The following is a 12,656-nucleotide window of genomic DNA, read 5'->3' as shown; positions in this document are numbered from 1 at the left end:
AGTTTTTATTCTTTCTGCTTAAGACAGGACTAGAAATCCTGGCTTTCTGTCCTGGTAGCTGAAAAAATGAACTCTTTATAAAAATATAATGACCAGATGGCTCTTGCAGTGTATGATCAGTAGCTGGTCCAGTGCCAAGTTTTGCAGTACTGCTAGTTCTGAGGTGCCAGTTGAAATCATCATTTTCATCTTGCTTCCATCCACAAAGGTCAAACTCAAAATTGCAATGCCCAATACATGTACCTGAAATATATTTGCCACACATGAAAAGAGATTTATTTTCAAGTAGTTAATTAAGTACATATAGTACAATCTAGTACTCCAATCTATGGGGGAAAAAAAGCTTCAATATAAAAATAATATCCGTGCATCTCATTAAAAAGAGCATTTTGAATATTCTGGACTAAAATATTAGGATAAACCTACTTGCATATATATGAGGTGGGTCCAGTGTTTTTTTTTTATTACTATCAACCAAGAATCCTTGGTATATATGCAACCAAATTTTAGCTCCTTAGGATCTTAACTGGCCCCCCATAGAGCATTCAAGACGTGCAGAAAACCAGGCTCCTTCTGAAGAAACATATTAAGATCAGGTAACAACAGGAAGAAATGCCTCTATCTAGGGAACAGACACATTCAAATGAAACTATTGAGCACCATAAAAACACAGTTTCTATATAGACAGATACAGACAAAACATAAATGTGGGTGAGATAATCTTGAGCCCAATTGCACCCAAAGTTAGTTTACTTTTGCAAAAGTCCTCGATTCACTTGTATTTCCTTAGCCAATATAGAAACATAGATAAATTATGTTAGTGGTGGATTGTCTCCAAAGAAGGGTAAGAGCCTGGGGCACAGGTCTGAAGAGGAGCAGCTGAGGGGGTTGGGGGTGTTTGGAAAAAAGAGGGGTCAGGGGCAGCAGTATTGCTCTTGAGAACTACTAGAAGGGAGGTTGTGGCGAGGTGGGGTTCAGCGTCTTCTCTCGAGTAATGAATGATCTGAGAAGAAGAAAGGACCTCAAGTTGCACCAGCAGAGGCTAAGATTGGATACCAGGAAAAATTTTTCATGGAAAGGATTGTTCAGCGTTGGAACAGGCTGCCCAGGGAAGTGGTTGAGACACCATCCCTGGAGGTCTTTAGAAGCCACATAAACGTGGCACTTAGGGACATGGTTTGGTGGTGAAACTGGTAATTCTAATAGTGGGATTTAATGATCTTAAAGGTCTTTTCCAACATAAATGATTATATAATTGTCTGCATATCTCCTTAAGTGTACTTAAGGCCTAGAAAAGAAGAAATCTCTCCTAATCTGGTTGATTTTTATATGAAACATACATATTCTTTATAAATTTTTGAATCTTGAATGTCAAAACAGCCAGCATGGTGAGTAAACTGTCCACATAAATTAAGTCAATTGCATCATTTCAGAAGTTTAATTTATGTATATTTTTCTCTCTATACATCTATAAGTTCATTGTAATGATTACCAAGTAAGTGTAAAATTGCTGAAATAAGCTGGAATTTCAACAGAGACTTCAAGAAACTTTTGACGGTGCCCTAAATATTCTTACTATTATTGCTGAAAAGGAAATTGCCTTGAAGGTAAATTTGGAAACTGTATGTGTTATTTTGTAGGACAATATCAGAAATTACAAAATATCTCCTCCAAAATGTAATAAAAATCTGAGCCTCTTCTGAGGCATGATAAAGTTCAGCCACTTGGAATTAGTTTTATTTAACTGAAAGGTACTCAGAAGCATTGGTAACCAGGCTAAGAATCTAAAATCCATGGAATCTACACATGGACCAAAACAGGAAAGACAGCTACCACAGAAATGTCAAGCTCAAATCAGATAAAATACTTTTTTAAAAAATTTTATTCTGTGAATATCATCAAGTAAAAAAGTTAGAAATTTTTTCTTAAAATATGAGCTGCTTAGCAAAACTATCTTCCCTTTTACCTCTGTCTGAAAATATAGTGCCATCTGAAGTAATAATTAAAACCAACCCAAACCTGATGTGTGAAATTATATGATTATCTCATGAAAATCACAGACTGTAGATTAACTCAACTGAATGCAAACTGCCCATAAAATTTTTCCTAATTATATTTTTCAACTGATTTAGCTACTTAATATTTCAAGACCATTCTTAAAGAAATTCCTTCCATTATTTACCAATTCCATCTTGAGTCAATGAAATGCTTACAACTGACCCTTTCATTTTAAAGACACATTTTCAAGAATCAAGACCTTAAGGCATGAGCACTGATATCCCTGCTAATGCTGTACATAGTAGGTATTATCTAATCTAAGTTTAGATGTCCTTGTAGGATCTCTATTGTCAACAAAGAGAAATATTCATATCTACAGGACAACTTCTTTAATCTAAGTCAAACAACTGATTTTAAGTTGCAAGAACTTCAGCCTGAAAACAAGTTACTCCACTGAGGAAAAAGAAAATTTAGGCAGCCTGCTTAGAAGCTCAAGTTACTGCAGATGATTGTGCACTTGCACATTAAATGACTCCTGTGCTTGTAAAGAACCATAATGATTCACTGTAAAGCTTACAATTAAAATGCAGATAGGAAAAAATTTTTAAATGATTTTGCAATTTTTTTTTGTTACTTAAAATTAATAATAAAAACATCGTAGAGGAAAGTATTCACTGAATGGGACTGTTTCAGTTAATCTCTTCTAATGGAAAATTGGAATAAAATCCTTATAATAGTGGCTGCAAAACAAAATCCCATCTGTTTATTTGAACCATTTTACCCTTAATGCTTCAATTTATATTTGTCTGATGATATTTCATGGGAAATACAGACAATGCAGCCCCCCCACAAAAATCCCCAAACAAACAAACAAACAAACAAACAAACAAACAAACAAACCTATTAATATTTTAAAAAATTCAGAAAACAAAAGTCAAAGTTTGAGAATATTTTTTTAACAGAGTAATTGCAACTTGAAATATTCTTCATTTATAGTTGCATAAAATCTGAGCTGGTCCCTGTATAGTGATGTACTATTCCTGGATTGGAAATCATTGAGTAGTTTAGTAGTGTGAAAATAACTTGCAAAACATGGTCCCTTTGCCATGTACCTTAGCTTCCATAGGATAACAGCATACCTTTGCTTCAAAGAATTGTATTCACTAAGAATTTGATAAACTGAATTAATATTCTCAGTAAAAATGAGGTAACTGTTAATATGGCACCACTCAATGGAGATTTGATTGTGTGAGCATTTCCCACATTTGTAGTAGTAAAAGAAGGAAATGTTAATACCATATATTGCTATTCAGAAGGAGCCATTTGATATGAAACATCATTCTTTTAATCAGATACTACATATGCTGCTTCTTGATATGTCTTGTAAAACCAAAATTGTACAATATTCAGATTAAAATAATTTGCTGACACCTGACAACCCTTGAAATATCTAAGGAGGTAGGCTCCTCATCTCCCAAAGGTATTATGCTTGAATTTTTTTTCAGCTTTAATACATTATTTTCATATGGAAAGCAGGATAATTTTATTCTGCTGTTAAAGACAGCTGCTTTCTGAGTTATTTTAAGACATCCATTAGCAGCTCTTTGCATTTTGTATCGTGGATTTTAAATTAAATAATAATAATTAAAAATCCTTAAAAGCCAAGGAATACAATTAAATTATTACCTTCTTGTTTGTTTTCTTAGCTGATGAGTTGTCAAGAATATTTGAGTATTAAACATTCACAGCAGGCAGAGTTATTTATGATAATTATATTTAAAAACTACCATACTTACTGCAAATACTAGGGCTTTCATCTGAGTTATCTTCACAGTCATTTACAAAATCACACAGATTATTCTTTGGGATGCAGTATTTGTTGGCACACATGAATTCCTCTGATGTGCAAGGTTTCTCTGAGATTAGAAGAGGGGAACAATCTTCAAAGGTAATATCATCCACTGCCACGTCTCCCATGTAACTGACACCACGTTTTGCCCTGAAAATAACCTAATAAAAATTACAGAGCTATTACAGTAAGCCACTGATAAGATAGAGAAAAGCTTATACACACAACATGAAAAGAACAGAGACTGATGGTCCTCACAAATCTTTTAATATGAAGTGGTCAGTTCTTTCTGTCAAAGCATAATTCTATGAAATCTTGTACTAGAGTTGGTACAGATCTGTCTCTGTAGTTCTTGGAGGACCATCTTCTAACATTACCAAGCATACCAAAAATAAGAAATTAATCATGCCACTCAAAGAGATACTAGTCCTCACTCATCCTGAACTAATACCAAGGGTTCTTCCTACTTCTGCAAAGGAAGTCTGAAAAAGACTAGTCTGCCATTCATCATTTAATTCCCATGAATGTAAAAAGAATTTTAAAATTTCATTAAAATTCCAAGACAGAAGTACCAGGAAATGTAACTTTTTAAAAAATCTGTTGCTGACTATGCTTGGGGATTTTAGTTTTTCCCATAAGTCTGCAACAAAGAAAGTATCTCTAAGAGGTTTGGGAATCTGATCTGGTTTCAAAGCAAACATCATGCTCAAAATTCTTTTTCCAAAATCCACATGTTCTTACTTACTGCACACTTAGGAGAAAGAAGTAGAATATTTTAAGTTGAAGATTCAAGGGCAGATGGGATTCTCAGTCTTAAAAATGGATATCAGTCTGAGATAAAAGAGGAATGAGAAATCACCAAAAACATGAGTCCAGCTCAGATAATTAATCAGACGGCCAAAAAGATGACTTCTTCTGTGTGGGAGGAGAGGTACATACATGATTTGAAAAGGAAAATGAGAAGGTGAAGAATGCTCACTATAGAAGTACTAATAGCCAGTTCTCTAGAAGCACATCACATTGGAAGACACACCTGAAAATTTGAATGAATTCCTAAGAACACTTCTGCTCTGTTCCACTGGGGACCTTGGCTGCCAGTTTGACTCCACAGTTTTGAAGTCTTGTTACTGCTTTTATAGAGTACCTAAAAAAGAAAATAACTTTAGATCACCAAAAAGTGTTTCCATTACCGACTCACTTAAGAGCTCTATAATCGTATACAAGAGTACAATATAATCTTGTACATCTAATCTCTATTGTACCATTAAAATTCACAGAATCATAGAATATCTGGAATTAGAAGGGGCCATCAAATCCCAATCCCTACCCCTTGCAGGACAAGCCAAAGCTGAATCATAGACCTGGAACTGCTGAGGAGCTCCTTGCACTCTGCCAGGTTTGGTGCTGTGCCTGCTGCCCTGGGGATCCTGCTGCAGTGCCCAGCCACCCTCTGGGTGCAAAACCTTTTCCTAGTGTCCAACCTGATGCACATGGAGATGTCACTATAAATGACTATACTAAGAAAATAATGTTTTAAGATTTTCTGGCCTCCTCATAAACATATGCAGCCCACAGCCTTAATTGGACTAATGAATCTCATTGATTTATCCAGAGTGGCTAGCAGTGAATAAAAATTGTTCATTTGTGGTTTGTGATTCAGTTGTACAACACAGAAACAGGGTTAACAAGACTTGCTGAAAAATATATTTGTTCATGCATACAATTAACTGCTCTTCCAGGATGGACTTTCTTGTCCTGATTCTCATGAAACATTTTGTTTCTTCTAAAAATAATTTCTTTTCTTTTTTTTATGAAGACAAAATTTAATCTTTTGAGCAATGAAAGACTTGTAAAAGCCCATAACCTTGTAAATAGCAAACTGGGGAATGATGACACACTTCAACATGAGCAGAGAGTCCTAAATATTCTTTGGTCCAATCTCTTGGGCATCCAAATTCAACTGAGCTGACAATAACAAGATGGGTGTTTGATGAGGTGTGTCAAGCTGCGTCTCCAGCCAGTACTAGCAGAGCTAAACATCCATTCAGCAGTTGCCTGAACTACTTCTGCTTACAAGGATTTACTGCTATGCTGTGTAATCGTCTTAGGGCAGCCCAGGCATTTTTTATCATAATGAAAAAACCTTTTTTCTGTTTTAAATTTATGCAGTCCTATGAGTGTATATGGTATTGCATAACAGGTAAGTTCTGCCAAGCAAACAGCAAATCCTCACACTAAAGAGCTTTCATTTTAGGGGGGGGGAAGGAACAGATAGTATATTAAATTGAATAGAAAAATAAGAGACTTCTGACTTTATAGACAGGAAGATCTGCCGTAGAAGACATGAATTTAAAATGAAAACAAATAAATTAGTGAGAAAGGGATTGCAGACATTATTTGAAAGAATAAAGAGTGCTGAATAAGAAAGTATCTCTTTTTAATCTCAAATGCAAATAATATAGTTATATGAAGATATGTTAATTATCTACTCTATTATATATACAATTCCTGCATCATAAATTCATATTTTCTATCATATAATGAAAAAAGGTTAAAACTTTAGAGTAAAACATGGCCATTCATTTGTGTGCTATTAAAACAATGCTTCTCTGTACCTTAATGCACTTGGAACCTCTATACATTTCAATTACATTGCAAAAAAGCACATTTAATACTTTGGTAGAATTACCCATGCCAAATCAAAGTACAGAAACTAAATAAAAAAGGCTCCAACGAATTATCAAATTGAGGTTGGTCAGGAAAGTTATGGTAAATCAATATTTAAGAAAGTAATAGAAACACAGGAAGGTAACCATTCATGCAAATGGCAGGAAAATCTTCAGCAATCTTACATGATATTTGATGGCATGGGTGCAGAAAACAATGTGATAGTCTTGGGGGAAGATATGGATAAAAGGTCTTTTAAGCACAGAAAATATTCCCATTCCTACAATACTTAGAGCCTTCTTAATATAAATAATGAGAAATCACCTAAATAATTTTATATTCTGAGTTATTCTTATACCCATTATTAAATGATTAATCAAGCAACTGAAACTAAGCAATTATTAACAGTGTGCAAAAGTTTAATGATTTTCCTTTGGTACATCTTAAAGTGAAGTAAGTTTGAGGTGAGGGAGGATCAGTTAAAGAATAGAGGAAAATTGTAATCAGTGTTGAAACTGAGAAAAGATCTGTACTATACACATTTGCCTTTTGTGCTGGTAATACTGGGCATGGCTCCTTAGAATTGCTGTTGATTTCTACAAAATATTCTTTGAACATGATTCCAGCAAACGGGTTCTTACACTGTAAAGGAGCCTGCACCCTGGAGTGTGCAAAGTCCCAAAGCACATTAATTGGTCCCAAGCCTTAAAACTGAGGATGAACCATCTTTATCCTCCGATTTCTTACTGATTCTGATTAATTAATATTTGACCACTTGCCAAGCAGCCTAGCAAGATCTTTACCTGGTTGGGAGAAATTTACCAATAGTTTTAAAAAATTGTTTAGGAAGAAATCCAAGAAATCATAGAATGTGCTTCAACTAAATATTTAACCAGTCACATGCATGGTGTGTAGTTCACCACATCCCACATCACATTTCTAATGGCAACACAAATATTAATTTCATTTTCAAAACAGCTGAATTCTTTCACCTTTCATTATAATTTGTATATTTAAATCCTCATGCACTGCCCACATCCAATATGATCCTGAGTGCACAGGTGACTGGGTAACTTATAGGAGCATTTTTTTCAATCCATTCCTGATGTTGTAGATATTCTATAACATTCCTGGGAAATCCCATTATAAGCACACGGATATGTGGTAAAAATAATTGCTTAGAACAATGTTGTTTTATTCATTTCTGTCTGCAGTGACTTATTTGATTGACAAGCTGCTAATGGGTTACATTTCCTTTACAGAAGTGCTTTTATTTAAACCAGAATAAGGTAAAAAGGAATGGGAAAGCAAATTTGTTGCTTATATGCCACAGAAATAGTTCAATGCTGCTTACATGAATATAAATAATCTCTGAAAGTGATATGTTCAGCTTTTCAAGGAATAAACTCTTTCTACAAGATTTTATGTTGAATTTTGATACAATTACTTGTTTTTCTCATGCTCCCACATTAGCCAAAGACCTTGATGTCCAAATATCAATTGCTGCTTTTCAGTGTCAAATGGTACAGTGTGATACAAAACTTTCTTGTATTGAATTTCCAACCATGGCATATCCATAACAGTCACAATTTTTGCTTGTTGTAAAAATTTCTAATTTATAATTTCTCCAGTATTTGAACTAATTCTTCCTTCACATCATAACATGTTGAGAGCAGTAGAGTGTTAGCAATTGTTAATTTTCATTTATGAGAAGCTTGGGCTTTAATGAAACGAAAAGAGAACACATAAATTTCCTCACAGCAATTTCATGCAGAAAAACAAAACAAAACAAAATAAAGAGCATCTCCATACCTCCAGAGAACCTATTGTTGAACCATTCATGTGGTTCCAAAATATGATTTTGCATCTGGGCCCTGTAAGGGAGATGACTGGGGTAGCAATGTCAGCTGTGTCACCAAATTCTCCATTTGAGCTGTCTGCAAAGAGATACCAGCCTTCTTCAGTGCACCTGCTCAGACAAAAAGGGTTGTAACTTATTAAAATAAAACATTTCATCATAATTAATTTAAGATATTATTTCCTAGATAGCATTTGCTGTCTAGGTATCTGGATGCATCTTAGTATGTAGCCAGAATTAAAAAAACCCTTGCAAATGCAGATAGTATTTTTATATCAGAGAAAAAAAAAAAAAAAGAGCTGAAGTGAACCCACAGAATCATGTACATGTGGGCTAGAGGGACTCTGGCTTTCCCTGCTACCTTCTTTCCTGGGGGAATTTAGAGGGTTTGATCCTGGCTTAATGTCAGAAAAATCCAAGATATTGGATGAAAATTTATCTCCTGTGCTACCAGGAAAGATGAAGTCTCTTTGAAGTAAGCATCAGATTCTGAGTGTACAGATATTCAAGGAGTGCAGTTTTACTGTTTTGGGTATTTAAGACTTAGCCCCTAAAAACCTTACTTTCCAAAATAAAATGCACCTGTTGACCAAAGTTAAATTTCTCTTCTCTCCAGCAGATGTTCTTCATGCTCAGTACTTCTCAAAATAATCTTTCCCAACAAGCGCTCATGAACCTAACAACAGAACCTACATTTTTAAATAGACGCTGCTATTTGGTTTTCCTTTCCTTCTAATTTTTCTGATTGGCCAAGTTCTGAGCAACCACTCTGTAAAGTTGAATCGCTACAGCTGTGAGGAGACAATGACTCTAGCCAGTAAGCGCTGCCAAGAGAAACACAAGATGCTCAAACACCTCATGACATCACACTCTTCACAGACTGAAAATCCTGCCTAATGAGAAGAGTATAGAATTTGCTGGTACAGGGTCAGAAACAGACCTTCAAAAATCCTCACAAATCAGAGACTTTTTTCAGCTAGACTACTGCTTCTACCTCACCATGTGTCACATCAGAAAAAAACAAAAACAAAAACAACAACAAACCAACAAAAACAACAACAACAACCAACCAAATAATCAAAAAGGCAATATTTTAATGGGACAGATCTTCGTTTTGCATAGATCAGATATGTTACGTGTGAGATCACTGAAAACTGCTCATAAACGTAGCAGGAACCAAAGTTCATCTGGGCAAAATCCTAGGGGGAAGGAAGCGTTAGGATTTGTGGAAATCAGGATCTTCTCCACAATCTTTTTTTCCTTTTCATGAAAAGGGAGATAAGAGAATTGCTGCTGATGCTTTTCTTTTATCACTGAGTCCTGGCAACTCAGACATCTTTATAATTACTGTATGCATTTGCTTAATCCTTTAACCTAAGTATTAAAACATTCTCCAAATAAACTGACTCCACTATAACTAATAGCTGACAACTTTGAAAACTCATAATTACAGATCTTTCAAGAAATATGCATTTGGACAACTCATTTATTTCCCTCCTTTCTGCTGAAGAAAGCTGTTATTTCAAGGTAGCAATTTTTTGCCTTGTTGCTGAGTATTCTACCAGAGTCTTGCTTGGAGGTAAAAGAGGGTTGAATTCTCTTAAGGTTTGCAAAAATATTGAAAAATTCAGAATTTACTCTGCTTCTGGGAACTCATGCCTTCAATGACCCATTGGCACTGTATTTACAACAGCATTCAAAGGACTTGTAAGAAGCAGAATGATAAAAAGCTCTGAAGAGCAACAGAACTTACAGATTTCATACTTCCCAGAGTATTCAGTATTACATCCATGCCTCTCAGTGAGATTAGTTTGAAACAGTGGCAGGGTACAATCAGTGCTATGATGAAATTCAGTCATCCATCTCTTGTTGGTATGTTCTGTCAGACACAGGCAGGCCAAAGATCACATCTATGCCCAGATACCACTGTCCCATAGTGCAGCCTAAGACAAGTGTCCTTGCAACCTTTTTGACCCTGTTTCAGTGTTTGCTATAATGTCACATTTAAAACTAGTACACTAGATGAAGGTCCCCTGTATGAAACACTTCACAGTGCTAGCCATTAAACACAGTGGTGGTATGTGATTACAAGAAGATTAAGGTTATGTGGGCAAGTAATGGGAAATGGAGGGATCAGAAGGGGATGGGTAAGTATGTGTAGAGCATCCTTGTTGACTTTCACTCCTATCATGGACATTTTTATACTTAGGACTACAAGACTAATGTAATTGTGATCCATCTATGTTTAAAAGCAAAGCTTTATTCTAGTGAAAATTAACTTACATCATATTTGCTAACAGAACAAAGTAATTTTTCTGTCTTGAATTCTTAAGCTGCCTGGTATAGAAGCCTGCATGCACCAGGGAGGTGCATGATCTGCAGGGGGAAGAGTTTGGAAACAGTAATAAGCAATCATTCTGCTTGCAGAGAGTTCAAATTAGCTGGAGGGTCCATACCTTCTGTGGATGCAAAATTTTAGGAGAGCCAATTAATGTACATGCAATCATCTGCTCAGTGTGTCAAGCTCTGATTTTGAAAAGAAAGGATTTCTTAGCTGGCCCACTTTTATTTTAACCCAGTAAAAAATATACAGTGACATGGTATTCCAAAGCTTCCATAAATGTAAATTAACAGCTTCTCTTACTCTGCCAGATGATGTTCTTGTCTTCACCCCCAACCTTTGTTTTTTAAGTGATCTTCGGAGAAGATAACTTCATTCTGAGAGTTAATCAGACCCATCCTTAAATTAATTTCTTTCCCATTCCACAAAAAGACTCCCTTGAGTTGTTTTTTGGATTTTTTAAAGTGAGACCTCAAGAACTTGATGACAACAAGGGTAAAATATGATATTTTTCAACATATATAATAGTGAATAAATCTAGCTTTCAGCATAGATCTTATGTAAGCGCTGAAATTCAGCAGAATACAGGCAGGCTCCCCTGCCAGTAGCTGCAAGAGCTCATGCCAATTTAGAAAACTAACCCATGGAAAACCTCTTAGTTGGCAGCTACAGGAAGTGTCATTAAAATCTTGATATTTACCCTCTGAAAATAATTAATTTTACCTCTGTACTACAAGCATTCCCTATACAAAGACATTCCTGTGCCAGTCCAAAAATCCTAATTAATTTCAGAGGGAAATTCACAACATTTTAATGGATATAAAATTTTCAACATAAGCAACTGACCTATATTTGCATACTTGTCTCAGTTAATAGCTTAGTATTTCAAATATCTTTTGAACAGTAGTTGGCAAAGAATGGACGTTCACAGAAGAATCTTCATGCTATTTTCCCCTTCAAGGCATTCCAAAGAACACAGTGAACGGAATATAATAATTAGGGAAAAATTAGGTGGGCTAAGAAATGTTGAAGACCTATCAAAAAATTAGTCCCATCTTAAATCTGGCAGTGTTATCAAGTCATGCTTCATGCTGTGAATTACACAGTTCTAATTGTCTATTGTTGCAATGTCTGAAAGGGGATCAAAACTTATTCAGATTTACTTTCTTGTACAGCAAGTTCAAGCTCTTATTTAATGAATTTTTGGACATCTTTCAGTTTTTAAAGTGGAAATTCATCTGTATATCTTCTACTAATTGTTTGAGAATCCCTGACTAAACACTTAAATGGACTTTTAAAATACCTATTACTCATTTTTTTTCATTAGGACTGAAAACTAAACCTAATTAGAAAACAAACTCCCTTTCACTAAAAAGTTCCGATTTCCTTCCAAATTTCAGCAATAACAAGAAAAAAAAATGAAGAGAAGACATAAACTGGAGAGAGATATTCTAGTTTCCTTAGAGTTGTAAGTACCCCAATGATCAGCAAAATCACCATGCTAAATTTCAAAATTCAGAAAGCAGCAGCCTCCACACGCATTTCTATTTCTCCTGATTATATATGTCCATAAACACTATCTATATAGCAAACCAGAGCCCCACACCTATTGCATCTATTATGCACTGAAAATATTATTCTTCAGTTTTCCAACACCATCTGTCTGGGATCTGCTCAGCTGAGTGACCTGCTATTAGAACAGATGGGTTTCTGTATAGAGAAAAAAACAAAATAGTGGTCAAGAAAACCCAGTAGGGCACTAGATGACCTTCAAAAGAAGCACTCTCTTGACCAAAGGGAAAGGATTGTGGAATACTGGACACATCAGGAAATTGTGGGCCATCAAAGCTCAAGCTGATGGTTTGAATCAGTCATGACAGTGGCTTCAGTTTGCATTTTCCACATCCTCTGCATCTTTATCAGGGTACTGGGGCTGTGGGAGA

The 12,656-nt window shown here is 35.4% G+C and overlaps 1 protein-coding gene across 1 annotated transcript in view; it reads right to left on the bottom strand.

Annotated features, from left to right (window-relative positions):
- MALRD1 (MAM and LDL receptor class A domain containing 1) overlaps nucleotides 1–12,656 on the bottom strand; it is a 271,411-nt gene that overhangs the window by 134,165 nt on the left and 124,590 nt on the right. The window contains exons 22-25 of the mRNA XM_014312109.1: nucleotides 8,327–8,483; nucleotides 4,881–4,991; nucleotides 3,795–4,008; nucleotides 3–243 (exon numbers count right to left, since the gene is read on the bottom strand). Of these exons, the coding sequence (XP_014167584.1) occupies nucleotides 3–243; nucleotides 3,795–4,008; nucleotides 4,881–4,991; nucleotides 8,327–8,483 (723 nt within the window). The remainder of the gene's footprint in view (nucleotides 1–2; nucleotides 244–3,794; nucleotides 4,009–4,880; nucleotides 4,992–8,326; nucleotides 8,484–12,656) is intronic.

This window comes from Geospiza fortis, unplaced genomic scaffold (genome assembly GCF_000277835.1).
Source record: "Geospiza fortis unplaced genomic scaffold, GeoFor_1.0 scaffold138, whole genome shotgun sequence".
NCBI lineage: Eukaryota > Metazoa > Chordata > Aves > Passeriformes > Thraupidae > Geospiza > Geospiza fortis.
This window is presented reverse-complemented; position numbering and strand designations above follow the sequence as displayed.